This window comes from Nomascus leucogenys, chromosome 10 (genome assembly GCF_006542625.1).
Source record: "Nomascus leucogenys isolate Asia chromosome 10, Asia_NLE_v1, whole genome shotgun sequence".
In the NCBI taxonomy this organism is placed as follows: Eukaryota; Metazoa; Chordata; class Mammalia; order Primates; family Hylobatidae; genus Nomascus; species Nomascus leucogenys.
In genome coordinates this window covers 4,627,209-4,654,947 of record NC_044390.1, presented here as the reverse complement: position 1 = coordinate 4,654,947, position 27,739 = coordinate 4,627,209, and the positions used below count along the sequence as shown (strand labels likewise).

The window sequence follows — 27,739 nt, the reverse complement described above, 5'->3', positions numbered from 1 at the left end:
ACAGTTCGTGCCTTCAGTCTCTTGCCTGGGCACCTAGGTAATCCTCTGCCCACGCATTTCCCGGACCTCAGGAGAATTACAAATACACAAATAAATATAAGCCCTACAAAATTCCCGGATCAGGCCTGGCAGGTGGCTCACGTCTGTAATCCCAGCACTTTGGGAGGCCGAGGTGGGTGGATCACGAGGTTAGGAGATCGAGACCATCCTGGCCAACACGGTGAAACGCCGTCTTTACTAAAAATACAAAAATTAGCCGGGCGTGGTGGCGTGCGCCTGTAGTTCCAGCTACTCATGAGGCTGAGGCAGGAGAATCGCTTGAACCTGGGAGGCGGAGGTTGTAGTGAGCCGAGATCGCGCCACACTGCACTCCAGCCTGGGAGACAGAGCGGGACTCCGTCTGAAAAAAAAAAAAAAAAAAAAAAAAAAATTCCATGATCAGCCGGCGCGGAGGCTCACGCCTGTGGTCCCAACACTGGGAGGACAAGGCGGGAGGATCGCTTAAGCCCAGGAGTTCAAGACCAGCCTGGGCAACACAGCAAGTCCTCGTCTCTATTAAAAAAAAAAAAGTTTTAAAGAAAATTCGATGATCACACAACCCGCTATCTGCATCTACATCCGCAAAAGCAATTGGGGAGAGATACCGCAAGGGAGGGAAGGGTTCTCCTGGAAGGGGAGAAGGAAAGGCCAGCTGGGGCACACACTCTCGTTGGATGAGGAAAGGCCTCCTTTTCATTTCTGCAGCGTCCACTCTTGATCTCCAACCCATTCCATCGCTGTCTTCTTAAAGGACGCCTCGCCCACCCTTCTCTCCCATCCCATGCCTGAATCCCTTCTGGAAGGCATCCGAAAGAACAGCTATAGAACTCTGGGGTGATACGTTGGTTAACTCGGGAATGAACTCAAGGACACTGGACTAGAACGTGGTGGGATTCCTAGGTCGGTTTCGGGGCCATCCCCGCCGCCTATCCTTCGCCCTAGGTCACCTGGAGGTGGCTGGAAGGCCAGTGGACTCCACATTTAGGGAGAGTGGTTACAAGAGGACTCGGATTCCCCCACCTTCCCTTCGGCTTTGGGAATCCCAGGAAACCCGCCCTGAACCCCTAAAAAGTCCCAGAGAAGGTGTGCTGGGGGTCCAGAGTCCCTCCCAGGCGCCGCAGCAGCGTCCCGCCCAGCCTCGCGGGGCACGCCGGGAGACGGAGTTCTCGGTCGCGTCCCGAGAGTGGCTGGTCCGCAGTCTCGGACTACCAGTTCCAGAATGCACTGCGCCCGCAGCCCGGGGCGGGCCGTGGTTGCCCCTGGCAACAGAGCGGGTCTCCCGGGAGCGGGGACTGGGAAGCGCTCCGGAACCGGGGAGGCTCAGAGCCCGACTAGCGAGAGGCGGGGACGCGGGTAGAGCGACCAAGAGGTGTGGAGGCCGGAAGAGACTGACCGCGCCGGCCCTCGGAGAGACCCCCTTCCTGAGAGGGGGCGCACAGAGAGGATGCCGAAGCCAGCGAGGTCTAGAGAGAGGGAGACAGGGATTGAATCACAGAGACACTCAGAGGGAGGGAGAGAGACTGAATCACAGAGACACAGGGAGAGAGGGAGAGACCTCAGAGATGGAGAGAGACTCACAGGGCCAGATAGACACATGGAGTGGGTCAGAGAAGGGGACACAGAGAGACAGAGACACAGAAAAGGGAAAGGGGAGAGAGACTGAATCACAGAGACACAGAGAGGGAAGTCTCTAGAGACCCTCGACAGAGATTCAGAGAGCCAGAGACACAGAGAGATTCATAGAGACATATAGAGAGATTAAGAGAGCCTGAATCACAGAGATTCACAGAGCCAAAGAGACAAACAGAGAGATTCATAGAGCCAGAGGCACAGAGAGATTCGGAGAGTCAGAGAGACATAGAAAGAGATTCATAGAGACATAGAGATTCATAGAGCCAGAGACATAGAGAGATTCAGAGTCACAGACACATAGAGATTCATAGAGCCAGAGACAGAGATTCAGGGAGTCAGAGAGACATAGAGAGACATTCATAGAGCCAGAGACACAGAGAGTCAGAGAGACAAATAGATTCAGAGAGTCAGAGACACAGAGAGACTGAATCACAGACACAGAGGGACAGGGAGATCCCCAGAAACAGAAAGAGATTCATAGAGCCAGAGAGACCAATAGAGATTGGGTCAGAGAGAAAGGGACAGAGACAGAGATAGAGAAGAGAAGAGGGAGAGAGACCCCCCCTAGCATCAGAGAGAGAGAGAGATCAACAGAGCCAGAGAGGGACAAGCACAGAGAAACAGATGGAACCAGAGAGTTATAGGAAGAGACAAACAGAAACAGAGACGGAGTTGCAGAGCCGGAGGAAGGGAGAGAGACAGAGACAAAGGCATTTATAAAGACGGGTGGAGGTGAGGAGAGAGAGGGAGAGACAGAGGCAAGCATTTAGAGAGTGACTCCCAGAGAGGAAGACAGAGATGGACTCCCAAAGAGATCAAGTTGCAGAGGGAGGGAGAGACAGAGTCGCAGCCTGAGAGAGAATAGAGATTCACAGAGCCAGAGAGACACATAAAGACAGGGAAAGGAACAGACTCAGGGAGACAGAGGCGGAAGAATTTATCAGACGTAGAGGGAGAGACAGAGGGAGACTGATTCACAGTGAGACAGACCAAGACCCCGAGAAGGACCACGACACCAAGACCCAGAGATGGCGACAGATACAGATGGAGACATACAGCAGAGGAAATAGAGAAATAGAAAGAAATAGAAACAGCCATTTCCCGGAGACAGGGAAAAGGAAACAGATCCACTGAGAGGCAGAAACAGAGATACATCGAGAAAGCTCGCTCCAGGAATAGAGGGAGAGGGACAGAGGTCACGAGAAAGACACACGCAGGCAGAGAGCTACCCAAATAATGGAGAGGCCAGGGGAAGAAATAAAGACTCAGCCGGCATCAGAGAAAGTGAGAACCCCAGCACCCTCCCTGTCCACTGCTGGACCCCTAGCATGGAGCATAAAGTTTGCTGAAGGAAGGAGAGGGGCAGGGGCAGACACAGGGACCCCAGAGCGCCCACAGGACGCACGAGGCACCCTAGTGGGGGAGGAACACGGGGCAGGATGACAGATTGCAGGGTGGTGGAGGGGGGAGCCAGGCTCAGAGGATGCCCCTCCCTCCAGCCAGCCCCCGGAGTGGGTGTGTGCACGTGTGAGGGGCGGGGAGCGAGGACATTTGCCCGTGTCTCCGGGAGGGGAGCGCCTTTAAGCCGAAACCCCGCCCTCTCGGTCGTCCTGGCAACGCCTCCCCCCGCCGGGGGCTCCCACATTTCAGCAGGTGCCGAAGCTGGAGCTCCCACCGCCGCCGCCCGTGCCTCCGGCTGCCGGCGCCCCTGCCTGTGGCTCTTCCTCCCCACTCGCCCGCTCCCCCTGGCGGAGCCGGCGCGCCCGGGGTGCCGCTCCCTGCCTGGCGCGCTCCGCACCTGGAGGTGCCTTGCCCCTTTCCTGCCCACCTCGGAATTTCCCTGTGGCTCCTTTGATCCTTCGAGTCTCCAGCTCCTCTCCCTTCCACCTGTTTCCCCCAAGAAAGGCAGGATCCTGGTCCCTGCTGCGTTTCTGGGGCCATGGCTGGTCTGGGCCCGGGCGGAGGCGATTCAGAGGGGGGACCCCGGCCCCTGTTTTGCAGAAAGGGGGCTCTGAGGCAGAAGGTGGTCCACGAAGTCAAAAGCCACAAGTTCACCGCTCGCTTCTTCAAGCAGCCCACCTTCTGCAGCCACTGCACCGACTTCATCTGGTGAGGGAAGGGGGCTGGGGGACTGGGAGAGGAGGGGACTAGGGGTGCAGACTCCTATCACGCCGACCCCTGTGGAAGGAAGAAGGAGGGGCTGTAGCCCCGACTCCCAGGTTCTAGGATGGCCAGGGAACGCTGGGAGCTTCGACTCCTGGGTTTGAGTGAGGAGGAGGCTGGTTCCTGGAGTCCTGGGTCTGAGGGAGGAGGAGGCTGGAGGACAGAGGTCCTGGAGTCTTGGGTCTGAGGGAGGAAGAGCCTGGGGGGCTGGGAGCCTGGATTCCTGGGTCTGAAGGAGGAAGAAACTGGGGGCTGAACTCCAGTCAGAGGGAAGAAGGGCTGGGGGCCAAAATTTCTGGGTTCTAGAAAGAGGAGGCGGCCGGGGCTTGGACACCTGGGCCCTGCGCGAGAAGGGTCAGAGAGCGCAGGCCCCCTGTGGCTCGCAGAGGTTGGGGGTCCAGGTACTCCTTTCTGCACTGACCTAGGATCCCTGACTCTTCCAGGGGTATCGGAAAGCAGGGCCTGCAATGTCAAGGTAAGAGCTGGGGACCGGGGCTCCTGGGACCCTCAGGAGGGTGGAGGCTGGGGCCCCACAGCTGAGGCTGCTTGACACACGTGTTCTCTGGTCCCCAGAGAGGCGCGGGGGAGCCCGGGGCGGGGGGTGTGGCAGAGGCACAGCCTGTGGTGGGGAGGGAGCTCCGATGGTGGGGCCACCGCGGAGGTGGTGCTGGGGGCCCCTCCCTCGGCCGGCTCCAGGTGGGGACAGATATTTGGAGAATCTGTTGCCATGGGAACAGGGAGATTTGGAAAAGGGGAGCTGAAGGGGGGAAGGGGGAGGGGGCTGGAGATGCAAAGTCAGAGCCCCCCCCCCACACCAGGCTGCTGTCGCCATGACAACACCAGCCGTCCTAGGCAGGGGCAGGCCGGGTGGGGTCACCGATGGGCGAGTGGGGGCCGGGCGGGGCCGGCAGTTCTGGGGGGCGGGAGAGGGGGGCGAGTCCTTTGAACACCAGCTGCTACTGCTGAGAACAGAGTGAGTCAGGGTGGGGGGCGGGCCGGCAGCAGCGCCCCCAGACTCACTTCTGCCCAAGTTGCTGCTTCCTGGGCTGCGTCTGAAGATATTTCGGTTTTCGCTCTTTGAATCTGTCTGCCTCTCTCCTGGCTTTCTGATCTCCGTCCGTGGGCCTGTGTCTGTTTGTCAATGGGATCCTATTTTCTTTCTCTCTTTTTCCATCTCCCTTCCCTGAGCTCTGTGCTCTGTGCCTCTCTGTGAGTCTCTGCGTCTCTGTTTCTGACTCCGAGCCCATCTCTTGGGTTTCTGTCTCCTGCTTCTCCCTCTGGCCTCCGATTTTCTCTCTGTTGGACTCTCTGTGTTGAGATCCCTCTCTTTCTGGTTTTCTCTGTGTCCGAGTTCCGCTCTCTCTTTCCAATGTTCTGTGTGCTGGGGTCTCCCTCTGGATCGATCCATGCCTCCATCTGTGTCTCTATGATTCTCACCTTTAGTCTGCAGCTTTGTGGTTCATCGACGATGCCACGAATTTGTGACCTTCGAGTGTCCAGGCGCTGGGAAGGGCCCCCAGACGGACGTGAGTGCCCGGACACCTGGTTCTCCTCCTCGGGCCGCGCCCCCGCCCTCACCCCCTCGGCGTCCGTCCCAATTTCTCCTGCTATTTTTATGGCTGGGAGGGGAGGGGGGCTGGAGAGATAGGGGGAGCTATCTGGCCCAGATTCCTTGCCCTTGGCCTGGAAAGGGGGAATGCGAGGGGGACTGACAGGCTGGGGACACAGGTGGGGGACAGAGAGGATGCCCGGGTGAGGAGACTGAAGATGGGCACTGCCAGGGGTGGGCTGTGATCCAGGGGTGAAGGGATTTAAAAATTGAGAGCTGAGGGGCACACAGAAAAAAATAGCAATGCAGGTGCGGAGATGCCAACATAAGACAGAGGGAATCTCAGGAAGAGGAACAGAGACACAGAAAAAGACAGAGACCCAGGAGAGACTGAAGCTGAGGCAGAGAGAGAGACAGAGCAGAGAAAGAACCAGGGAGAAAGAGGGGAATTTGGAGGCACCAAAAGATGGACAGAGGAACTCCAACAGATGGAGACGCAGACACCTGGAGAGAGAGACTAAAATAGAAAATGGTGGATATAGACAACAGCTTAGGAGATGCTGAGAGGAGACCCAGGAAGTCCCACAGCACACTTGCACACATGTGCGTGCATGTACAGATGCCCCTGTCATCACAGATGTGCAGTGCGCAGAGACACACAGCCTCTCCCCACCCCCTCTCTCTCCATCAGAGGCTCACAAGACCAGTCAACCCGAGTGCCCATTCCCGTTCCCTTTTCTGCTTTATCTCTGAGCCTCAGTTTCCTCCCCTATAAAATGGGGCTGATGATGTAGCACTGACCAACAGAACTGTCTACAGTGACGGAAGCATTCTATACATGCACTGTCCAATAGGCAGCCACCAGCTCCATGTAGCCAGTGAGCACTTGAAACAGGGCGACTGTGGCTGAGGAATAGAAATTCCATTTCTTGTCATTTGAATTGGCTTAAATTTATTTTTTTTATTTTTATTTTTTGAGACAGAGTCTCGCTCTGTTGCCCAAGCTGGAGTGCAGTGGCACAGTCTCGGCTCAATGCAACCTCCGTTTCCCAGGTTCAAGCAATTCTCCTGCCTCAGCCTCCTGAGTAGCTGGGACTACAGGCACACGCCACCAGGCCCAGCTAATTTTTTTTTTGTATTTTTAGTACAGATGGGGTTTCACCATGTTGGCCAGGCTGGTCTCGAACTCCTGACCTCGTGATCCACCCGCCTTGGCCTCCTAAAGTGTTGGGATTACAGGTGTGAGCCACCGTGCCCGGCAGGACTGACTTAAATTTAAACAGCCACATGTAGTTAGTGGCCACCGAATGGGACAGCACACATCTGGACACTTCCAGGCTTGTTTTGAAGTCAGGTGGGTTCAGAGTTTCGCCCAGGGTTTGACACAAGATCGGAGACAGTTTTATGATGTACAGATGGAGAGAGAGGCAGAGAGAAAGAGAGAGAGAGAGAGATCCACAGAAGTCCATGAGGCGTTTTACCACCCTCTCAGCTGAAAATAATAGAAGTCTACATAGAAGATGTGACTTCATAGAACATATATTGAGCACCACTGTCTACCAGCACGTGTATGTGATTGATGACCCCCCTCGTCCACTCACCTCTACCACCAACACCAGATAAGTCTGATGTATCCAGTGCTCATTGGGTACACTCCTCACAATTTTTTTTTTGTTTTTTGCCTGTAATCCCAGCTACTTGGGAGGCTGAGGCAGAATTGCTTGAACCTGAGCGGCAGAGGTTGCAGTGAGCCAAGATCATGCCACTGCACTCCAGCCTGGGCGACAGAGCAAGACTTTGTCTCGGAAAAAAAAAAAAAAGTTTTTTTGTTTTTGTTTTTTTGTTTGATTTTGGGATATTTTTTAGATGGAGTTTCACTCTGTCACCCAGGCTGGAGTGCACTGGTGCAGTCTCGGTTCACTGCAACCTCTACCTCCCAGGTTCAAGCGATTCTCATGCCTCAGCCTCCCAAAATGATGGGATTACAGGCGCGAGCCACTGCACCTGGCCTCAAGTATTTTGTATGCAGTATAGGTTGGATCCACACAACAGCTTATGTGGTTATTTTTCCTGTCCCTATCTGGTTTGAATCCCAGCTCCACCACTTTTTGGTTCTGTGACATTTCCTGAGTTAATTTACCTCTCTGCACTTGTTGAATTCCTTGTCTGTAAAGCGGAGATGATAATTATGCTCACTATGGATTGTTTTGAAGATTTAGTGAGTCAGACATTTGGGATGGTTTCTGACACATAGCAAGAGCCAAAATATTATTTTTTATTCTTGTTAAAATTATTATTATGACCAATGAGGAAACGAGTGAATAGTGAGAAGGAGATCTTTCCTCTGCATCACTCAGGGTTTTTTTTTTTTTTTTTTTTTTTGCTGTTGAGACAGGGTCTCACTCTGTTGCCCAGGCTGGAGTGCAATGGTGCTATCACTGCTCACTGCAGTCTTGACCTCCGGGGCTCAAGTGATTCACTGCTGGCAGTTGATCTTCTTAAAAGTAACATGCAGGCCAGGCACAGTGACTCACGCCTGTAATCCCAACACTTTGGGAGGCCGAGGTGGGTGGATCACCTGAGGTCAGGAGTTCGAGACCAGCCTGACCAACATGGAGAAACCCCGTGTCTACTAAGAATACAAAATTAGCCGCGCATGGTAGCACACGCCTGTAATCCCAGCTGCTCAGGAGGCTGAGGCAGGAGAATCGCTTGAACCCAGGAGGCAGAGGTTGCAGTGAGCCAAGATTGCACCATTGCACTCCAGCCTGGGCAGCAAGAACAAAACTCTGTCTCAAAAAAAAAGGTAACATGCCTTGGCCAGGCATGGTGGCTCATGCCTGTAATCCCAGCTCTTTGGGAGGCTGAGGCAAGCGGATCATGAGGTCGGGAGATCAAAACCATCCTGGCTAACACGGTGAAACCTCGTCTCTACTAAAAATACAAAAAATTAGCCAGGCATGTTGGCACGCGCCTGTAGTCCCAGCTACTCGGGAGGCTGAGGCAGGAATATCGCTTGAACCCTGGAGGCAGAGGTTGCAGTGAGCCGAGATCGCACCACTGCACTCTAGCCTGGGCGACAGAGTGAGACTCCATCTCAAAAAAAAAAAAGTAACATGGATCAAGATTTGGCAAGTATGATTTCATTTAGTCCTCAGGGAGGGCACATGCCCCCACTTTTCAGGCGGTAAATCTGAGGCTTTGAAAAGGGGCAGGCATGGTGAGGCCACCTAGCTGGGTAGGGGGTAGGGCAAGATTTGAACTCTGATGTATGTAACCACAGCCTCCGTGCTGTCTCCTTTTTAACAGCGACGTTTACTTCTGAGAATAAGAACAGCAGCCTCTGTCTGTGGATGGTTTGTGTGTCAGGCACCCTGCTGAGAGCCTTCACACACAGCATCTTATTTAGTGCAGCAGGAACCCTTTGAGTTAGGGTCAGCGGAGATATTTAGAAGCCCAGCACATTGAAAAGGATCCTGGAAACTGCCAACACCCTCGTCTACCCAAATATATATTCAAACTAGAAACCCCACTAACATAGATGAAAATCCAAGAATGGCCTAAATTTTCACCCTGTGATAATCCTTTTAATGGATTCTTAGAATCAAGTTATTTAACAAGCAGATATTGTCCCGGGGGTAGGGGGTGGCAGGGGAGAAGGAGAAGCTTCACTGATGACCTGCATTCATGCTTAATGGACTCTGGAAATTTAGCATTGCTTCAAAATGTAGATTATTTATTTCCACCTGACCGAGGAGGATGCTGCGGCTCAAAACTGGGAATGAACTTGCCCCAAGTTACACAGCTGAGAAGTGGCCTAGCTCTTACTTACATTTAGGGCTATGTAGGGACTTCAGTAAAATCCCTGATAATAACCACAGTAATGGTATTGGGAGCATCTAACATGGTAGGCACAGCTATGTTTTGTAAACCAATTATTTTCTTTAGGCCTCCTGGGTTCCTATTATAACTGAGAGGTCATATTCTCCATTCTACCTGGAGCTCAGAGAAGGCATACCATATGGACACTGACGGAAGCTGCCAGTGAAGGAGCTGGGGTTCAGGGTGGCCCACAAGTTCTCAAATAATAACTTGTGGGAGTTGGGGGGATGGGAACTATGGGAGGTTGGAAGCTCCTGCCTCCTTCATGTTCTGCCCAGATATCATTTGGTCAGCGAGGCCCCCCTGCCACTCCCCTTACACACACACTGTTTTTTGTTTTGTTTTGTTTTGTTTTTTTGTTTTTTTGAGACAGAATCTTGCTCTGTCGCCCAGGCTGGAGTGCAGTGGCACAATCTTGGCTCACTGCAACCTCGGCCTCCGGGATTCCAGCAATTCTCATGCCTCAGCCTCCTGAGTAGCTGGGATTACAGGCATGCACCACCACGCCCAGCTAATTTTTGTATTTTTAGTAGAGACAGAGTTTTGCCATGTTGCCTAGCCTGGTCCCGAACTCCTGAGCTCAAGGCAATCCGCCCACCTCGGCCTCCCAAAGTGCTGGGATTACAAGCATGAGCCACCGCGCCCGGCCAGGACCACCGTATTTAAAATTTCAATCCCCCAACTTCTGGTGGTCCCCATCCCTGCCTCATTTTTTCTCCAGAGCACCGATTACCAACCATCAAACTGTATGTTTTATTTATTTACCATGTTTACATTCTGTATCCCTCCATTAGGAAGTAAACTCCATGTGACAAAGAGGTTTTTTTTTTTTTAATTTGTTTAATGCTGGGTCCCCACACCAAGAACAGTACCTGGCACACAGCAGGTGCTCAATGATTTTTGGTACATAGAGTGAAAGAGATGGAGCCTCAGGCTGACCTAGAGAGCAAGGCAGGAGGAAAAGATAAAAAGGCCCCTCCCCTGGGGTTTTAGGACCCTCCCAACGCCCCCTAAGCCAGTCTTCTCTGCCCCCAGGACCCCCGGAACAAACACAAGTTCCGCCTGCATAGCTACAGCAGCCCCACCTTCTGCGACCACTGTGGCTCCCTCCTCTACGGGCTTGTGCACCAGGGCATGAAATGCTCCTGTGAGTGAACTGGGCCTTGCCAGGGCCCTTCCAAAGCGCCCGGTCTGGGTTCCGGGAAATGCCCGGGATGGGTTGGGGGGTGGAGTCTTGGCTTGGGGGCGGGGCCTGAGGTGCTACCCGCAGCTTTCCCCTCCAGGCTGCGAGATGAACGTGCACCGGCGCTGTGTGCGTAGCGTGCCCTCCCTGTGCGGTGTGGACCACACCGAGCGCCGCGGACGCCTGCAGCTGGAGATCCGGGCTCCTACAGCAGATGAGATCCACATAACGGGTGAGGCCCCGCCCCTTCGCCTGGCCCCGCCCCTTCCCCGAGTGTGAGGCGGGGCTGACCCAAGGTACTTGTGCTGGCTCAACCCCACCCCAAAGATGGGGCCACGCCTCTTTCAATGGTCACGCCCACACTCCTGACCCCACCCCAGAGGCCGAGCACACTCCGCCACACCCCTTTTGGCTCGAAGCCCCGCCTCCAACCTGGCTTCTTGCAACTTTCTGCACCTGTTAATGACTTTGTTTTTTTTTTTTTTTGGGACGGAGTTTCGCTCTTGTTGCCCAAGCTGGAGTGCAATGGCGCGTCTCGGCTCACTGCAACTTCCGCCTCCCGGGTTCAAGCGATTCTCCTGCCTCAGCCTCCCGAGTAGCTGGGATTACAGGCGCGTGTCACCAAGCCCAGCTAATTTTTTGTATTTTTAGTACAAACGGGGTTTCACCATGTTAGCCAGGCTGGTCTCGAACTCCTGACCTCAGGTGATCCACTCGACTCGGCCTCCCAAAGTGCTGGGATTAACAGGCGTGAGCCACCGCGCCTGGCCAATGGCTTTCTTTTTTGTTTTTATTTTATGTTTTTTTTTTGAGATGGAGTCTTGCTCTGTCGCCCAGGCTGGAGTGCAGTGGTGCAATCTTGGCTCACTGCAATCTCTGCCTCCGGGGTTCAAGGGATTCTCCTGCCTCAGCCTCCCGAGTAGCTGGAATTACAGGCGCCCGCCACCACGTCCGGCTAATTTTTTTTTTTTTTTTGAGACGAGATCTAGCTCTGTTGCCCAGGCTGGAGTGCAGTAGCATGATCTCAGCTCACTGCAACCTCCACCTCTCAGGTTCAAGCGATTCTCCTGCTTCAGCCTCCTGAGTAGCTGGGACTACAGGTGCATGACACTGCACCCAGCTAATTTTTGTATTTTTAGTAGAGACAGGGTTTCACCATGCTAGCCAGGCTGGTCTGGAACTCCTGACCTCAGGTGATCCGCCCGCCTCTGCCTCCCAAAGTGCTGGGATTACAGGGGTGAGCCACCGTGCCCGGCAATGGCTTTCCGGGTATAAGGATCTTGAGAAGGGAGAGTACCTGGTTCTGAGGGAGGCTGCGGTTCAGTACTGGTGACATGGCCAGGGTCCAAACTCTGGTTCCTAATGGAGAGAAGGGCTCTGGATCTGATTTCAGGGTCACTGGTTGCAGAAAGGGCTCTATGCCCTGTCTTCTGGGTACGGAGAGGTAAGAAGTCATGAGAAACGAGACTGAGAGCTTGGAACTCTTTTTTTTTTTTTTGAGACAGAGTCTCGCTGTGATGCCCAGGCTGGAGTGGAGTGCAGTGGTGTAATCTTGGCTCACTGCAAGTTCTGACTCCTGGGTTCACGGCATTCTCCCGCCTCAGCCTCCCGAGTAGCTGGGACCACAGGCACCTGCCACCATGCCCAGCTAATTTTTTTTTTTTTTTTGTATTTTTAGTAGAGACGGGGTTTCACCATTCACAGGATGGTCTTGATCTCCTGACCTTGTGATCCGCCCGCCTCGGCCTCCCAAAATGCTGGGATTACAGTCATGAGCCACCGCGCCTGGCCAAGCTTGGAACTCTTGATTGCTGACTGGAAGAGGGCTGGGAGCCCCTTCCTGGATCTCTAACCCGTCACACTCTTCCTCACTCCCCGTTTAGTTGGCGAGGCCCGTAACCTAATTCCTATGGACCCCAATGGTCTCTCTGATCCCTATGTGAAACTGAAGCTCATCCCAGACCCTCGGAACCTGACGAAACAGAAGACCCGAACGGTGAAAGCCACGCTAAACCCTGTGTGGAATGAGACCTTTGTATTGTGAGTCTGGGGTGCAGGGAAGGCAATGACAGCTGACAGAGAATGATCTGAGGGTCCTAGTGGCCCCCAGATAGCAGCTGATGCGAGGGGTTAGGATAGAGGGAACCCAGAAAAGGGCAGAAGAAGATGGTGGGAAAAAGGAATAGAGTGATTGAGGGAGTGGGGTGGAGATACGGAAATGGAGAGATAGCCAGACCACTGTATAATTAGTCTCCATTGAAGCCCCCCAACTTTAGAGTTAGACAGAGATGAGAGAGAGAAGAGAGAGTCTCAGAAGAGGCAGAAACCCAAAGAGAGACACAGATGGAGAGGGAAGGGAGAAGATGGGGGATGGCAGGGAGACAGAGATCAGTTGACAGAAAGACAGAGTGATAGAGACCCAGAGAGGAGAGAAGGGTACAGAGACTCAGAGAGAGAGAGATCTCGAGAGACAAGAGACAGAGATGGGAAGGGGCGGAGAATGCAGGAGGAAGGGAGAGGAAGAGCTCTCTAGGTTTACTTCAGGCCCCAAAGCCCTAGCTAGAGGGAGAGCCTTGCTGGGAAGGTCAGAGGTCGGAGACTGACAAAGCAGGAGAGGAGCCCCAGCTGGCTGGGTTTGCCCCCACCTCCAGCACCAAGGATGGGGAACCTAGGGGAGCCATGAGCTCGGCCCCACACCCCATCCACCCCACCTTCCTGCAGCAACCTGAAGCCAGGGGATGTGGAACGCCGGCTCAGCGTGGAGGTGTGGGACTGGGACCGGACCTCCCGCAACGACTTCATGGGGGCCATGTCCTTTGGCGTCTCGGAGCTGCTGAAGGCGCCCGTGGATGGCTGGTGAGGAGCAGGGCTGGGGCCTGGGGATGGAGCGCAATATTACCATCTCCATCTGTGTGTGGTCTCTCTCCTCCAGGCCACTGTCCTTCCCTCCACCTCCCAGCATGCGCGCGCACACACACACACACACACACACACACACACACACACACACACCCCTCTCTCTCTCTCTATTCTTCTCTTCTTCTCCCCTCCCTTTCTCCCTCTCCCTCTCTTTTTATCTCACTCTTTCTCTCTTCCATCTCTGTGTCCGTCTCTCTGTGTCTCTTTCCTCCCTTCCAATGTCTTTGCCTCTCCCATGGGTGCCCCATCCCCGCTGCCCGCCTCTGGTCTCCGTCTGTATGTCAGGTACAAGTTACTGAACCAGGAGGAGGGCGAGTATTACAATGTGCCGGTGGCCGATGCTGACAACTGCAGCCTCCTCCAGAAGTTTGAGGTACCCAGACCCTGGCTTCCTCAAGGGAGCCCAGCCCAGCCTCCCACCGTTCAGAGCTGGCCTTTCCTTCCACCCCTGAGTGCCTGCTGGTCCTGGGACTACAGTTCCCAGAAGACCCTAGGACTCCCTCCTCTGCTCTTCTAGGGGACTCGAGCTCCAGGGTCTGATGGGAATTATAGTTCCTATCCATCGCCATGGCTTGAGGGTACTAAGGGCCACCAGCCCCTGTTCTAGGGCGATCCCCTGCCTCTCTTGGGACCCTGACTCTCTCTTTCTTTTCTCCCAGGCTTGTAACTACCCCCTGGAATTGTATGAGGTGAGTAGAACCAAAGCGTTGAATGGAGGCAGTTTTTGCCTACGTCTCTGATTTCTTATTCCTCCTCTGACTTCTGTCTTCAATTCCCCACACATGAGTTGAGCACACATTTGTGCTAGGCCTGTCTTGTGCTTGCTGAATAATCCAGGATCCAGAGGTGAATCTGACCCTCAAGCAACTCTCCAAGGTAGGGACACAGTCACAGATACTTAAAATACAGGAAGGTGTGCTAAATTAGAGGTAGCCCAGGGCACTGAAGAGGCCTAGTGGAGGCACTAATCCAGCCTGGGGGAGGGTGGTCAGGGAGGACTTCCCTGAGGAGGTGACGCCTGAATTGATTCTTGAGGGTTTTTTTTAATTTTTAAATTTTATTTTATTTTTTATTTTTATTTTTATTTCTGTCACCCAGGCTGGAGTGCAATGGCACAATCTTGGCTCACTGCAGCCTCCAGCTCCCGGGTTCAAGCAATTCTCTTGCCTCAGCCTCCTGAGTAGCTGGGATTACAGGTGACCGCCACCACACCCAGCTAATTTTTTTTATTTTTAGTAGAGATGGGATTTCTCCATGTTGGCCAGGCTGATCTCGAATTCCCGACCTCAGGTGATCCGCCTGCCTTGGCCTCCCAAAGTGCTGGGATTACAGGCATGAGCCACCGTGCCCAGCAGATTCTTGAGTTGTTGTTGTTGTTTTTAGAAGGGCGGGATTTCCCAAAGGAGAAACCAGATTTTCAGGCAGAAGGAAGTAATGTTCTCTCCCTCATTTACCCTTTCAAAAAATACTTTACAGAGCATCTCTGTGTGCCAGGCGTGGCTCTACTCACTGGGGATATAGAGAGAGCAGGGAAAGAACAAACAAACAAACAAAAAGTTCCTTTCCTTATGGGATTTACACCGGGAGGAAGACATTAAACAAAATATATCAGCATATGATAGTCTGGGCACCATGGCTCATATCTGTGATCCTAGTAAGGCGGGTGGATCGCCTGAGGTCAGGAGTTTGAGACTAGCCTGGCCAACGTGGCAAAACCCCATCTCTACTAAAAATACAAAAATTAGCCGGGCATGGTGGAGGCGCCTGTAATCCCAGCTACTCAGGAGGCTGAGGCAGGAGAATTGCTGGATTCCGGGAAGCGGAGGTTGCAGTGAGCCAAGATCGCTCCACTGCACTCCAGGCTGGGTGACAGAGGGAGACTCTGTCTCAAAAAAAAGTGAAAGACAAGAATCTTCAAGATTCAACAACAGCAACAACATGCTATAGTCTTTCCTGGACTCTTACAGAAACTTTCACTAGAGTTTTTAATGTTGTGTGTGGGGGTTCACCTGCATCAGAATTCCTAGAGTGCTTGCTTTTAAAAGCACATTCCCTGGCCTTTCTGCAGACCTACTGAGTGAGGATTTCTCTGATGCCTCAAATGTCTGCCTACTAAATGAATTCCTCAGGTGATCCTTTTGCAAAGTTAAGTTTGAGAATGGGCTTTGCGGCCGGGCGCAGTGGCTCACGCCTGTAATCCCAGCACTTTGGGAGGCCGAGGCGGGTGGATCACGAGGTCAGGGGATGGAGACCATCCTGGGTAACATGGTGAAACCCCGTCTCTACAAAAAATACAAAAAATTAGCTGGGCGTGGTGGCGGGCTCCTGTAGTCCCAGGTACTTGGGAGGCTGAGGCAGGAGAATGGCGTGAACCTGGGAGGCGGAGCTGGCAGTGAGCCGAGATTGCACCACTGCACTCCAGCCTGGGCGACAGAGCGAGACTCCATCTGAAAAAAAAAAAAAAAAAAAAAGAATGGGCTCTGCAGAAGACAAGGGTACCAGCAGGAGGAAATTCTGAGCCAAAGAGGTAGAGTCTTTTGAGATCAGCAGGGATGATCCTCCCATACAAACCCAAGAAACCCAGCAGGGCAGATGGTGGGCAAAGGCCTAGAGGCAGGGAGTGTAGGGTGGTGTGCGTGCCTGTTGTGGCTCACAGCGCTCTCCCATAGTTCAGCAGGCACCACTTAATATTACCAATGAACACCAACTATATGCCAAACCTTGAGCTAGGTACGGGGACTAACAACACAGCAAACAGAAGCAGCCCTGATTATTATTATTATTATTATTATTATTATTATTATTATTATTATGTATTTATCTATTTGAGACAGAGTCTCGCTCTATCACCCAGGCTGGAATGCAGTAGAGCAATCTCAGCTCACTGCAACCTCCGCCTCCCGGGTTCAAGTGATTCTCCTGCCTTGGCCTCCCGAGTAGCTGGGACTACAGGCATGTGCCACCATGTCCTACTAATTTTTATATTGCTAGTAGAGATGGGGCTTCGCCATGTTGGCCAGGCTGGTCTTGAACTCCTGACTTCAGATGATCTGCCCACCTCGGCCTCCCAAAGTGCTGGGATTACAGGCGTGAGCCACCGCGCCCAGCCCTCAACAAATATTTATGTAACCTCAATGATGTAGGCAGTGTTACTGTGTCTTAGCGAACAAAGCAGACCCCTGCCTTAGGGAGCTCACAGGCAGAAAAGCAGATAGTCACACAGATAGACGTAAATTACTAAGAATAAAAGTGCCAGGAAGGTGCTGTCCATGGTGACCAAGGGGTGGTAAGAGAGGCATCTGACCCAGTTTAAAAAGTCAGGCGAGGCCTCTATGAAGTGATGCTTGAGCCAAGGTCTAAAGGGTGTTTGGGAGACAACTAGGAGGGAAGGGGAGGGGAGAGCTTTACAGGAAGTCCTAACGGCCCATCCAGAGGCCCCGAGTTGGGAGGGAGGACAATGTGTGTCAGGCCAGGGTGGCTGGACCATGGAGCCCCTGGGAGAGAGAACAACCTGCAGGGTCAGTCACAGCCTGGCTCTGCAAGTCATGTGGAATAAAATCTTAACACAGAGAGAGCAGTTAAAGGGTTTACAAGCATAGGGGAGACATGACCTGGTTTATTTATTTTTAAATTGGCTCCTGTGCCTGCTGAGTAGAGAATGCATTAGAAAGGGCAGCTGTCCATGTAGAGGGACAAGTGTGGAAGCTGTGACAGCAGCTTAGTCGTGGGCCCCTCCCTGGGGGGCCAAGGCAGGAAAAGGTAGAGAAGGGATCCTGGCTGAAAGCCAGGTGTGCTCCCTGGACTGGCAGCACCCATGTCACCCAGAAGCGTTTTACACATACCAATTCTCAGGTCCTACCTCAGATTTATAGAGTTAGAAAACCTGGCAGTGGGACCCAGCAATCTGTTTTACCAAACCCTCTAGGGAATTCTAGCTTAGAGGCTAAGAGCAACCAGACTGTAGAGCTGAACTGCTTGGGTTTCATTTCTGGCTCTGTCCTTTACCTGCTATGTGACTTGGGGCAAGTTACTTAACGTCTCTGTGCTAGTTTCCTCTTCTGTAAAATGGAAACGATAGCAGGGTTTTCTGGAAACAGCAGATGATAAGCTATCTAAAAAAAAGAAGAAGAAGAAAAAAAGATCTAAGTGTTTGTTGAATAATAAATAAACCCTCCAGACTATGGGGAGTCAGAGGAAATTAAGCCAAGGACAGGGTAGGAGGGTGGCCATTTTCCTCTCTCCAGCTATTCTCATCCTTTTCTTTCTTGGGTGCTGTGTCTCTTGGGGGGCATCTCCCTATCGCTGTATGAGGTCTAACCGCCTCTGGCTCTTTCTTTCTCCTTTCCACAGCGGGTGCGGATGGGCCCCTCTTCCTCTCCCATCCCTTCCCCTTCCCCTAGTCCCACCGACCCCAAGCGCTGCTTCTTCGGGGTGAGCCCAGGACGCCTGCACATCTCCGACTTCAGCTTCCTCATGGTTCTAGGAAAAGGCAGTTTTGGGAAGGTTGGATTCCTGGGGTTCTGGGGGAAAGGGAGGATGTCTGTGGGAAGGTCAGATTTCTGGTTCTTAGGGAGAAGTGGGGGTGGGAAGAAACTGGGCTTCTGCATCTTCAAATATGGTTAGGTTGGGCCGTTCAGGTTCCTGGAGAGGGGAGGTTTACAGATGTGGACACTCTCCCTGAGGGGACGGGCGGCAAGTCAGGGCTGTCAGTCCCTTAAGAGATGGAGGAAGGACCTGGGATCCCGTTTCCCTGCGTCCCTGAAAGGGAGGGGGCATGTCCTATACCACTGGGTTCCTATCATGGACTGGCCCTTTGGAACTGTGCGCATAGGTGATGCTGGCCGAGCGCAGGGGCTCCGATGAGCTCTACGCCATCAAGATCTTGAAAAAGGACGTGATCGTCCAGGACGACGATGTGGACTGCACGCTGGTGGAGAAACGTGTGCTGGCACTGGGGGGCCGGGGTCCTGGCGGCCGGCCCCACTTCCTCACCCAGCTCCACTCCACCTTCCAGACCCCGGTAAGGATGGAGGGGGCGGAGGCTAGCCTCGGGGCCCTGCCTCATCCAGTTCTGGACATCTGCGTTGGGATTCTGAGTTTAGGGCGAGGCAAGAGAACTTTGTGCTCTCTGAGTGGGCGAGGCCAGGCGGGTTGGCTCCTCAGGGGCCGTGGCCAGGGAGAGGGGGTCCTTGGGAGGCGTGGTCAGGCGAAGGGACTCATCGGGAGGCGTGGCCAGGCGGACGGACTCATCGGGAGGCGTGGCCAGGCGGAGGGGCTCATCGGAGGCGTGGCCAATCGGAGGCGTGGCCAAGTGGAGGCGTGGCCAGGTGGAGGCGTGGCCAGGTGGAGGGGCTCCTCGGGGGGCGTGGCCAGGCGGAAGGATTCATCGGGGGCGTGGCCAGGCCAGGGGCTCGTCGTCGGAGGGCGTGGTCAAGCGGAGGGACCCATTTGGGGGCGTAGGCAGGCGGAGGGTCTCTTCGGGGGGCGTGGCCAGGCAGAGGGGCACTTCGCGGGGCGTGGTCAGGCGGATGAAGTCTTTCGGGGGGTGGTTTAGAGGGGCGGGCTTTGTCAGGCGATGGGATCATTAATAGGCGTGGCCAGGCAGATTGGCTCCTTGGGGGCGTGGCCAGGTAGATGAGATTATGAATGAGCGTATCCAGGCAGGTAGATTCTTCGGAGGGCGTGGTCGGGCGGATGAGCTCCTCGGGGGCGTGGCCTGGCCAGGTGGATGGGTCCTGCGGAGGTGTCGTGAAGCGGTTGAGCTCCTTGGGGGCGTGGCCAGGTGGATGGGCTCTTGCGGGGAGTGGCCAGATGCCTGTTTCCCTGGGGAGCTTGGTCTTGAGTGGCTGTAGCCAGTGCTCTGGAATTTTGAGCAAAGGAGCACAGTGGAGGAGAGTGCCTTCCTCGTGGGCCTGCCCAGAACTGGGCTCCGAGTGAGGGGGTCATCACTTTTGGATTCTGGCTGAAGGACACATCAGAAACAGGACATTTCCCTAGGATTGCGACTTAGGGGCAGAGAGTCAGAACCTGCACGATTTTAAGAGGGCGTGACTTTACTTCCAGGGGCTCTGAATAAGCGTGGCCAGCTACCTGGATTAAAATATATGTATGAGCAACTTTGATTCCTTTTTTTTTTTTTTTTTTTGGTTCGAGAAGGAGTTCGCTCTTGTCCCCCAGGCTGGAGTGCAATGGCGCGATCTCGGCTCACTGCAACCTCCGCCTCCCGGGTTTAAGCAATTCTCCCGTCTCAGCCTCCTGAGTAGCTGGGATTACAGGCACCCGCCACTGCGCCCGGTTAATTTTTGGTATTTTTAGTAGAGACCGGGTTTCACCATGTTGGTCAAGCTGATCTCGAACTCCTGACCTCAGGTGATCCACCCGCTTCGGCCTCCCAAAGTGCTAGGATTACAGGCATAAGCCACCACGCCCAGCTGCAACTTTGATTCTTAGTAGGAAGCCAGAATTGCATATGTGTGTGAGTGGCTGTGGAAAGAGATTTTGGTGTCCCCGGATTTCGAGCGAATAGTGGGCTTCAGTATTCAATTCTGAGAAGGCGGGGCCAGAACAGGTGGTCTGATTGTTGGCGGTGGTCTGGCAGGTGGAGATTCTGAGGTAGCAGGGTTAGCACCTTAGGGCCCTCCCAGGGATGTGGCTAGGTGCTCTGAATTTCTGGTTGGGTGCATCTGGAACCTTCCATGTCTGTCCTGAGTGATCAGGAAAGAAATTCTCCTACCCTGGGTAGATGGGTCCCGCCTCTAAGCCCATGCACTCCTCCGCAGGACCGCCTGTATTTCGTGATGGAGTATGTCACCGGGGGAGACTTGATGTACCACATTCAACAGCTGGGCAAGTTTAAGGAGCCCCATGCAGCGTGAGTCTCGGCCAACAGAGAATGGACGGGGTGGTGGAAGGGGGCAGGGTCCAGCCACTGACCCTCTGACGTCCCCACCCACCCTGTCCTCCAGGTTCTACGCGGCAGAAATCGCTATCGGCCTCTTCTTCCTTCACAATCAGGGCATCATCTACAGGTGAGCAGCCCCAGGAATTTCCGTGGAGGAAATCACGCCCCTGGAAGGGAAGGGATTTGAATATTCGGCTCTAGACTGCTGAACTCAACCCTTCTTGCAATTCCTACCCCACACCCCTGCATCGTCCAGGGACCTGAAGCTGGACAATGTGATGCTGGATGCTGAGGGACACATCAAGATCACTGACTTCGGCATGTGTAAGGAGAACGTCTTCCCTGGGACGACAACCCGCACCTTCTGCGGGACCCCGGACTACATAGCCCCGGAGGTAACCCTAACCCTGCTGCTCTGACCACGCTTTGAGATCCCTTAGAGGGTGTGGCTGATGGTCCAGTATTCATCACGGGTGAGGCCGGACCCTCAGACCTTGTCATGAGTTGTGGCCTTCTTACACAGCCAGGCGTTCCTCCAGCCTCCAGCACAGGTGAGCTTGTGCACTGAGCCTGCCAGGTGGGCCCAGCTGGGTCTCTAAATAGGTAAGGTGGGCAGCACCTATGGGTGAATGTTCCAGGAGAGTGGGACCAGCTCGTAGGAATTCCAAGTAGGACCTGACCCTGGATCCTCCTGAGAAGGTGCAGACGATTTCTACTGTACTCTGAGTGGGTGTGGCCTGTCCCCTGCCAACACTGAACATGTCCGGACTATCTCCTGAATACTTTTATCTGGGCAGGGCTCTCCCTGGAGTATTCAGTTGGATGGAAGCTTATTTCCTGTGTTGTACATGGTTCTCTGATCTAAGTGAGCTGGACTTCTGTGCTGCATTTTTCAAGAGGGCAGGATCAGCCAGGTGCGGTGGCTCACACCTGTAATCCCAGCACTTTGGGAGGCTGAGGCGGGTGGATCACTTGAGGTCAGGAGTTTGAGACCAGCCTGGCCAACATGGTGAAACCTCATCTCTAACAAAAATACACAAATTAGCTGGGCGTGGTGGCATGTGCCTGTAATCCCAGCTATTCGGGAGGCTGAGGCAGGAGGATTGCTTGAACCAGGGAGGCGGAGGTTGCAGTGAGTTGAGATCACACCACTGCACTGCAGCCTGGGCGACAGAGCGTAACTTTATAACTTCATCTCAAAAAAAAAAAAAAAAAAAAGCCGGGTGCAGCGGCTCATGCCTGTAATTCCAACACTTGGGAGGCTGAGGCAGGCGGATCACAAGGTCAGGAGTTTGAGACCAGCCTGACTAACATGGTGAAACCCCATCTCTACTAAAAATACAAAAATTAGCCAGGCATGATGGCGAGTGCCTGTAATCCCAGCTACTTGGGAGGCTGAGGCAGGAGAATTACTTGAACCCGGGAGGTGGAGGTTGCAGTGAGCTGAGATCACGCCACTGCACTCCAGTCTGGGCAACAGAGTGAGACCCTGTCTCAAAAAAAAAAAAAAAAAAAAGCAAGAAAGAAAAAGAGCAGGGTCAGATCCCTAAGGTTCTGGGAGAGCAGATGCTGTCCTATGAGTATTTTAAGTGGGTAGGATATTACCTGACTTTGTTAAAGGGGTGGGGCTGATGTTCTGAATGTACATATAGATGGATAAAGCACATACCTGTAGTCCCAGCTACTTGGGAGGATGTGCCTGACTCGTGCCCAAATAATCAATGTCAGTGATCACAAAACCTGGCTGGTAATCAGAATCATCTGTAGAAAATTTGAAAACTGAGGCCAGACATGGTGGCTCATGCCTGTAATCCCAGCACTTTGGGAAGCTGAGGCAGGCAGGTCACTTGAGGTCAGGAGTTCAAGACCAGCCTAGCCAACATGGTGAAACCCTGTCTCTACTAAAAATACAAAAATTAGCTGGACGTGGTGGTGTGTGCCTGTCATCCCAGCTACTCAGGAGGCTGAGGCAGGAGAATCACTTGAACCCAGGAGGTAGAGGTTGCAGTGAGCCAAGATTGCACCACTGCACTGCAGCCTGGGCTACAGAGTGAGACTCCATCTCAAAAAAAGAAAAAAAGAAAAGAAAATTTGAAAACTACACACATATTTCTGACTCTGACACAAATATTCTAGGTGGGTGGAACCAGTGACTTGGCCGTCAGGTAGTCTTTCTATTTGAGGCCAAATGAATGTTTGAAGTAGGTATGCTTTGTTTCCAGAATATTCCAAAAAGCAGATCCCTGGCCAAAATATTCAGAGTGGAGGCTGGGCGTGGTGGCTCACTTCTATAATCCCAGCACTTTGGGAGGCAGAGGCAGGCAAATTGCTTGAGTCCGGGAGTTTGAGACCAGCCTGGGCAACATAATGAGGCCCTATCTTCACTAAAAGTGCAAAAATTAGCCAGGTGTGGTGGTGCACACCTGTAGCCCACCTACTTGGGAGGCTGAGGTAGAAGAATTACCTGAGCCTGGGAAGTTGAGGCTGCAGTGAGCCGTGATCACACTACTGCGTTCCAGCCTGGGCAACAGAGTGAGACCCTGTCAAAAAAAAAAAAAAAAAAAAGAAACAAAAAATCACCTGACGATATAAATATTCAGAGTGGGAAGAGCTTGTGCTGAAAGCACTTAACGTGGGTAGAGCTCCCAGGGGGTGAGGCCAGAGGGGTCATAGGCTTCTTAAAGAACGCATGGTGATTCCCTGCCTTCCACCTCCCCTAGATCATTGCCTACCAGCCCTATGGGAAGTCTGTCGATTGGTGGTCCTTTGGAGTTCTGCTGTATGAGATGTTGGCAGGACAGGTAAGGGAAGGTGGGGAGAAGCTGGCTTGGCTAAAAGAGGCAGAGAGGGGCACCTGGATCTCAGGAGGAGCCGGTTAGAAGGGAGCTCAGAAGGTTGTGCCCGAATAGCGCTGTCCATGGTTCTGAAATGTTGTCTTAATGTAGAGCAGGTTTTTTGTTTTGTTTTGTTTTGTTTTGTTTTGTTTTGTTTTGTTTTGTTGTACCATGGATTCTTTCTCCCTAGATGCTAAAGTAGCAGTCTGGTTAAGTGGATCCCTTCTCAGAAGAATGTTTTTCAGTGCACAAAATGGAATAATACATACACAGAAAACCAAGGTTCAAATCCTCACTTTGCCACTGACTGGCTGTGTAAGCTTAGACAATTACATACATTCTAAATCAGCTTGATTGGATTCCTGGACTGCTGCGTGTACTACAGCTAAAAAAATTGGGTACCACCCTCTTGATCATCTTCTTAGCTGGCTATGGTAGTGGGCACCTATAGTCCCAGCTACTGGGGAGGCTGAGGCAGGAGGGTCACTTGAGCCCAAGAATTCAAGGTTACGCTAAACTGTGCGTATGCCACTGTGTTCCAGCCTAGGCGACAGAGCAAGACCCCATCTCAAAAGAACAAACAAAAAAACAAAAGAAATCAATCATTTTGAAAGATAGTCACCAAAACTTTTAAAATTTAATTGAATCTAACAACCAACTAAATTAAATGTATACAGTTGTCTAAATATTTAAAATTGGAATACGGACATCTGTGCAATTTCTTATTAATTCACTAAGTAGTGAGTTGTAATGGTAGTAAAGTAAAAAGGAGCTCTAACAGTAATTTTGATGTAGCAATGACTAATAATTGGGAATATCTGCAACTCTCATGTGATGAGAAAATACCTGTGATTTCTATTGATAATGAAGCCACAAGCATTGCTGCTGCCTGCATTCATAACTGAAGGGAATGCTAAATTTTAGTTAGAAGTTAAAAAAAATTTGGCCGGGCATGGTGGCTCACACCTGTAATCCAAGCACTTTGGGAGGCCGAAGTGGGCAGATCACTTGAGGTCAGGAGTTTGAGACCAGTCTGGCCAATATGGTGAAACCCCATCTCTAAATCTTTGCTTTGGTATCATTTTTTGTAATCTCAGAAGACTGAACCACTCATCCAACCAGAAGAATGCTTTTAGGGTGTTTCCTGCAGTTTTTCCTCTCTTCTAGTTAACTGACATGTTGCATAATTAACAGCCTGCTGATTTACATAGCAGATAAAGAGAGGCAGAATAGTACAGAGATGCACAGATCTGAGGCATCTGAGATAGGAAATGAGAGAACCTGAGAAGGAGAGAGATCAAGCTTTGGTGTTTTGGTCTGATCTCTCCTGAGGGTGTGATCAGGTATGCATGTGGGGGGTGTGATGGGTCAGGCATGTTCAGGGTGGGGTGAGGAGGGTGTGGAAGGTTTGGGTAAAGGCAGTCGGGCAAGTCCCTGACTCTCTGTCCCCTCCACTTTGATAGCCTCCCTTCGATGGGGAGGACGAGGAGGAGCTGTTTCAGGCCATCATGGAACAAACTGTCACCTACCCCAAGTCGCTTTCCCGGGAAGCCGTGGCCATCTGCAAGGGGGTGAGAGCCCCCTGACTCCCAGCTTCTCCAGGCTCACAATCCACGCACCCCATTGCTGTCTCTGTGTCTATTAGAAAAGTGCTCCCATTCCTGAAGTCACTTTACCTCCATCTGTTGGAAATGTTGATATGATGCATAGGTTTTGTTAGAACAATGATTTCCGGCCCTGTTGCCACGAGGCCTGGAGATGGCCTCTGTCTCATCCTTCTCTGTGACTCCCACTCCCCAGCTCCCCGCTTGCAGGAAGTGCTGAAAGTCCGGGGTCTGTCTGTCTAGAACTGGGTGGGTCAGGTAATCCCAACTTCTGCAGCTTTTCTTCCTGTGGGATCTTGGGTGAGTCACCAAAACTTTGTGAGCTTAACTCTCTTCAGGGGTTGTGGAGTTGACACAGAAGAAAGCACCTGGCCCATAGCAGATTTTCAGCCCATGTCAGCACCTTCTGCATCTAGCTGCTCTCTCTGCATCTCCCTGACAGTCTCTCTCTGGTTTCTGTCTCATGCCTCCCCTCCATCTGCATACGATGGGGCTCTCTGTGTTTCTTCCTTTTCTCTGTGTCTCCTGCATCTCTGTCTACACTTTGGGGCCTTTGTCCAACCCTCCTACCCCCCGTCTGTTCCCTCCTGTGTCCACTCTCATACACACACACTCTACATCTCACCCTCCTCTCTTGCTGGCTTTCTGTCCTCCCCTTTCTCTGGGTCTCTGTCCCCATATTTGGTCTTTGTTCCTCCCTCTGGGTGTGTGTTTCCTGGGTCTCTATCCTTCTCTCTTTCTGAATCTCTGTCCCCCTGGGTCTCCTCTGTCTCCTCCCTTCTCTGGGTTTCTGCCTTCTTACCTGGGGTCTCTGTGCCACCCTCTGGATTTCTATTTCCCCTTTTCTCTGGGTCTGCAACCTCTCTTCCCCCATTCCCTCCCTCTTCCCCTTCGTCTCCTCTACCCTTCCCTCCCTCCCCTTACCCACCTCCCTCTGTCCTTCCCTCTCCCCTTCCCTCCCTCCGGCTACCCTTCCCTCTCCCTGTCCCTCTCTCCCCTTCCCTCTCTCCCCCTACCCTCTTTCCCTCTCCCCTTCTCCATCTCCCTCACGATTTGTTCTGTTTCTCTGTGTGTCCCTGGGTCTCTGGGTATGAATTTCATCTGCTATCATTCTCATGTATCCTCTGCCTCTTCCTGTCTCTCTCTCTCTCACTCTCGCTCTCTGTCTGTCTCTCTGTGTCCCTCTTCCTGTCTCTCTCTCTCTCGCTCGCTCGCTTGCTCTCTGTCTCTCTCTGTCCCTCTTCCTCTCTCTCTCCTGTCTCTCTCTCTCTCTCTGTCTGTCTCTCTCCTCCTCCTCCTCCCCCTCCTCCTTCTTCTTCTCCTTCTTTCTTCTCTCTCTCTCTCTCCTTTCTTTTCTCTTCCTCCCTCCGTTTGCCTGTTTCCCCTGGCTGTTCTTATCTCTCTGGATCTCATGCCTGTGTCTCTTGGTTCCTCCATCCGCCTGTCTCTGTCTATTTTTTCCTCGTTCTCTGGGTCTCCCTGTCCGGGACTTTGTCTGTCTGTCTGTCTGTCTGTCTGTCTGTCTGTCTGTCTGTCTCTGTGTTTCCCACAGTTCCTGACCAAGCACCCAGGGAAGCGCCTGGGCTCAGGGCCTGATGGGGAACCTACCATCCGTGCACATGGCTTTTTCCGCTGGATTGACTGGGAGCGGCTGGAACGATTGGAGATCCCGCCTCCTTTCAGACCCCGCCCGGTCAGTCACCCTCCAGGCAACAAAAACTTGGTCCCTGAAGGGGTGGGGTTCCCCGGGGCCTCAATATACCTGTATGTGGGGATGGGGTTCCCTCTGCAGAGTCCCCCCCAACAAAGGGAGGTGCAGACACCATGAAGCATGAATGGAGATTCTGCAGGAGACAGGAGATGAGACTGGGGTACACAGAGGGACACCCGAGGAGCCCTCAGAGCTGCTTAATTTTCCCTCCCCAACGTCTCCCACAGTGTGGCCGCAGCGGCGAGAACTTTGACAAGTTCTTCACGCGGGCGGCGCCAGCGCTGACCCCTCCAGACCGCCTAGTCCTGGCCAGCATCGACCAGGCCGATTTCCAGGGCTTCACCTACGTGAACCCCGACTTCGTGCACCCGGATGCCCGCAGCCCCACCAGCCCAGTGCCTGTGCCCGTCATGTAATCTCACCCGCCGCCACTAGGTGTCCCCAACGTCCCCTCCGCCGTGCCGGCGGCAGCCCTCACTTCACCCCCAACTTCGCCACCCCCTGCCCCATTCTAGATCCTGCACCCCAGCATTCCAGCTCTGCCCCCGCGGGTTCTAGACGCCCCTCCCAAGCGTTCCTGGCCTTCTGAACTCCATACAGCCTCTACAGCCGTCCCGCGTTCAAGACTTGAGCGGAGCCCGATATTCTTCCTGACCTTAGCGTTCTGGACTCTGCCCCAATCGGGTCCAGAGACAGCACCGCACCACTAACCATCCCCAACTCCATGGGGTTCGACACTCCATCTTGGTAGTTCTATGCCTCCCCCCGTGCCCCGCCCCTGGGGAAATAGCCTCACGGGGTTGGCTGTTCCAGACTCAGGTTCCAGAACAACCCTCAGCCTCTGAGGCCCCCCCGCCTCCACTCCAGTTCTAGATGAGTGGGAGGCGTGCCCACCTCCTCCAGTACGTCCCGCTGCTGTGCTCTGGGGATTTCTGGGATATATGGAGGATTCTTTCCCCAGCGGCTCCCAATCAGCTTTTGTTCTAGACTTCCCCATCCCGAAGCCATCACTGCTCCCCGCAGCCCGCCTGCCGTGCATGGCTCCTGTCTGGCTCGGACCCACCCCAACCCTCCCCAGTGCCTGCCACTCTCTGGGACTCTCCTCCTCCCCTCCTCTTCCCTTAGCCTCTCCCACCCGGCCACAGCTGCTGGAGAATAAATTTGGGATGCTGATGCTGAAGTGTTTGGATATTTTCTTGTAAGCTTGGAGAATGAAGGGGGTGTGGAGGCGGGACAGTGACTGTACATAGAAACAAACAGAGAAGGAAAGCATGGAGACCCACAAAGTGAGAGGGGAGACACCCACAGCAGGGGAGCAGGCA

At 53.1% G+C, this 27,739-nt stretch overlaps 1 protein-coding gene across 1 annotated transcript; it reads left to right on the top strand.

The window, feature by feature from the left end:
* Positions 1 to 3,275: 3,275 nt before the first annotated feature.
* Positions 3,276 to 27,597, top strand: PRKCG (protein kinase C gamma). Its single transcript, XM_003259736.3, has 18 exons — positions 3,276 to 3,780; positions 4,278 to 4,309; positions 5,278 to 5,360; positions 10,301 to 10,412; positions 10,549 to 10,680; positions 12,332 to 12,488; positions 13,170 to 13,304; positions 13,653 to 13,740; positions 14,027 to 14,056; positions 17,718 to 17,870; positions 18,199 to 18,387; positions 20,147 to 20,238; positions 20,333 to 20,395; positions 20,525 to 20,663; positions 22,989 to 23,069; positions 24,566 to 24,673; positions 26,259 to 26,399; positions 26,645 to 27,597. Exons 1-18 carry the CDS (start codon positions 3,611 to 3,613, stop codon positions 26,831 to 26,833), a joined length of 2,094 nt encoding a protein of 697 aa, XP_003259784.1. The 5' UTR covers positions 3,276 to 3,610; the 3' UTR covers positions 26,834 to 27,597.
* Positions 27,598 to 27,739: the final 142 nt, after the last annotated feature.

What these genes read in the sequence shown, in the direction of transcription:
- PRKCG (XM_003259736.3), top strand. Translation starts at nt 3,611, where the DNA reads ATGGCTGGTCTGGGCCCGGGCGGAGGCGATTCAGAGGGGGGACCCCGG. An exon ending in ACCCCCTGGAATTGTATGAG is followed by an intron (nt 14,057 to 17,717) that starts GTGAGTAGAACC and finishes TCCTTTCCACAG; the next exon opens with CGGGTGCGGATGGGCCCCTC. An exon ending in ACTCCACCTTCCAGACCCCG is followed by an intron (nt 18,388 to 20,146) that starts GTAAGGATGGAG and finishes ACTCCTCCGCAG; the next exon opens with GACCGCCTGTATTTCGTGAT.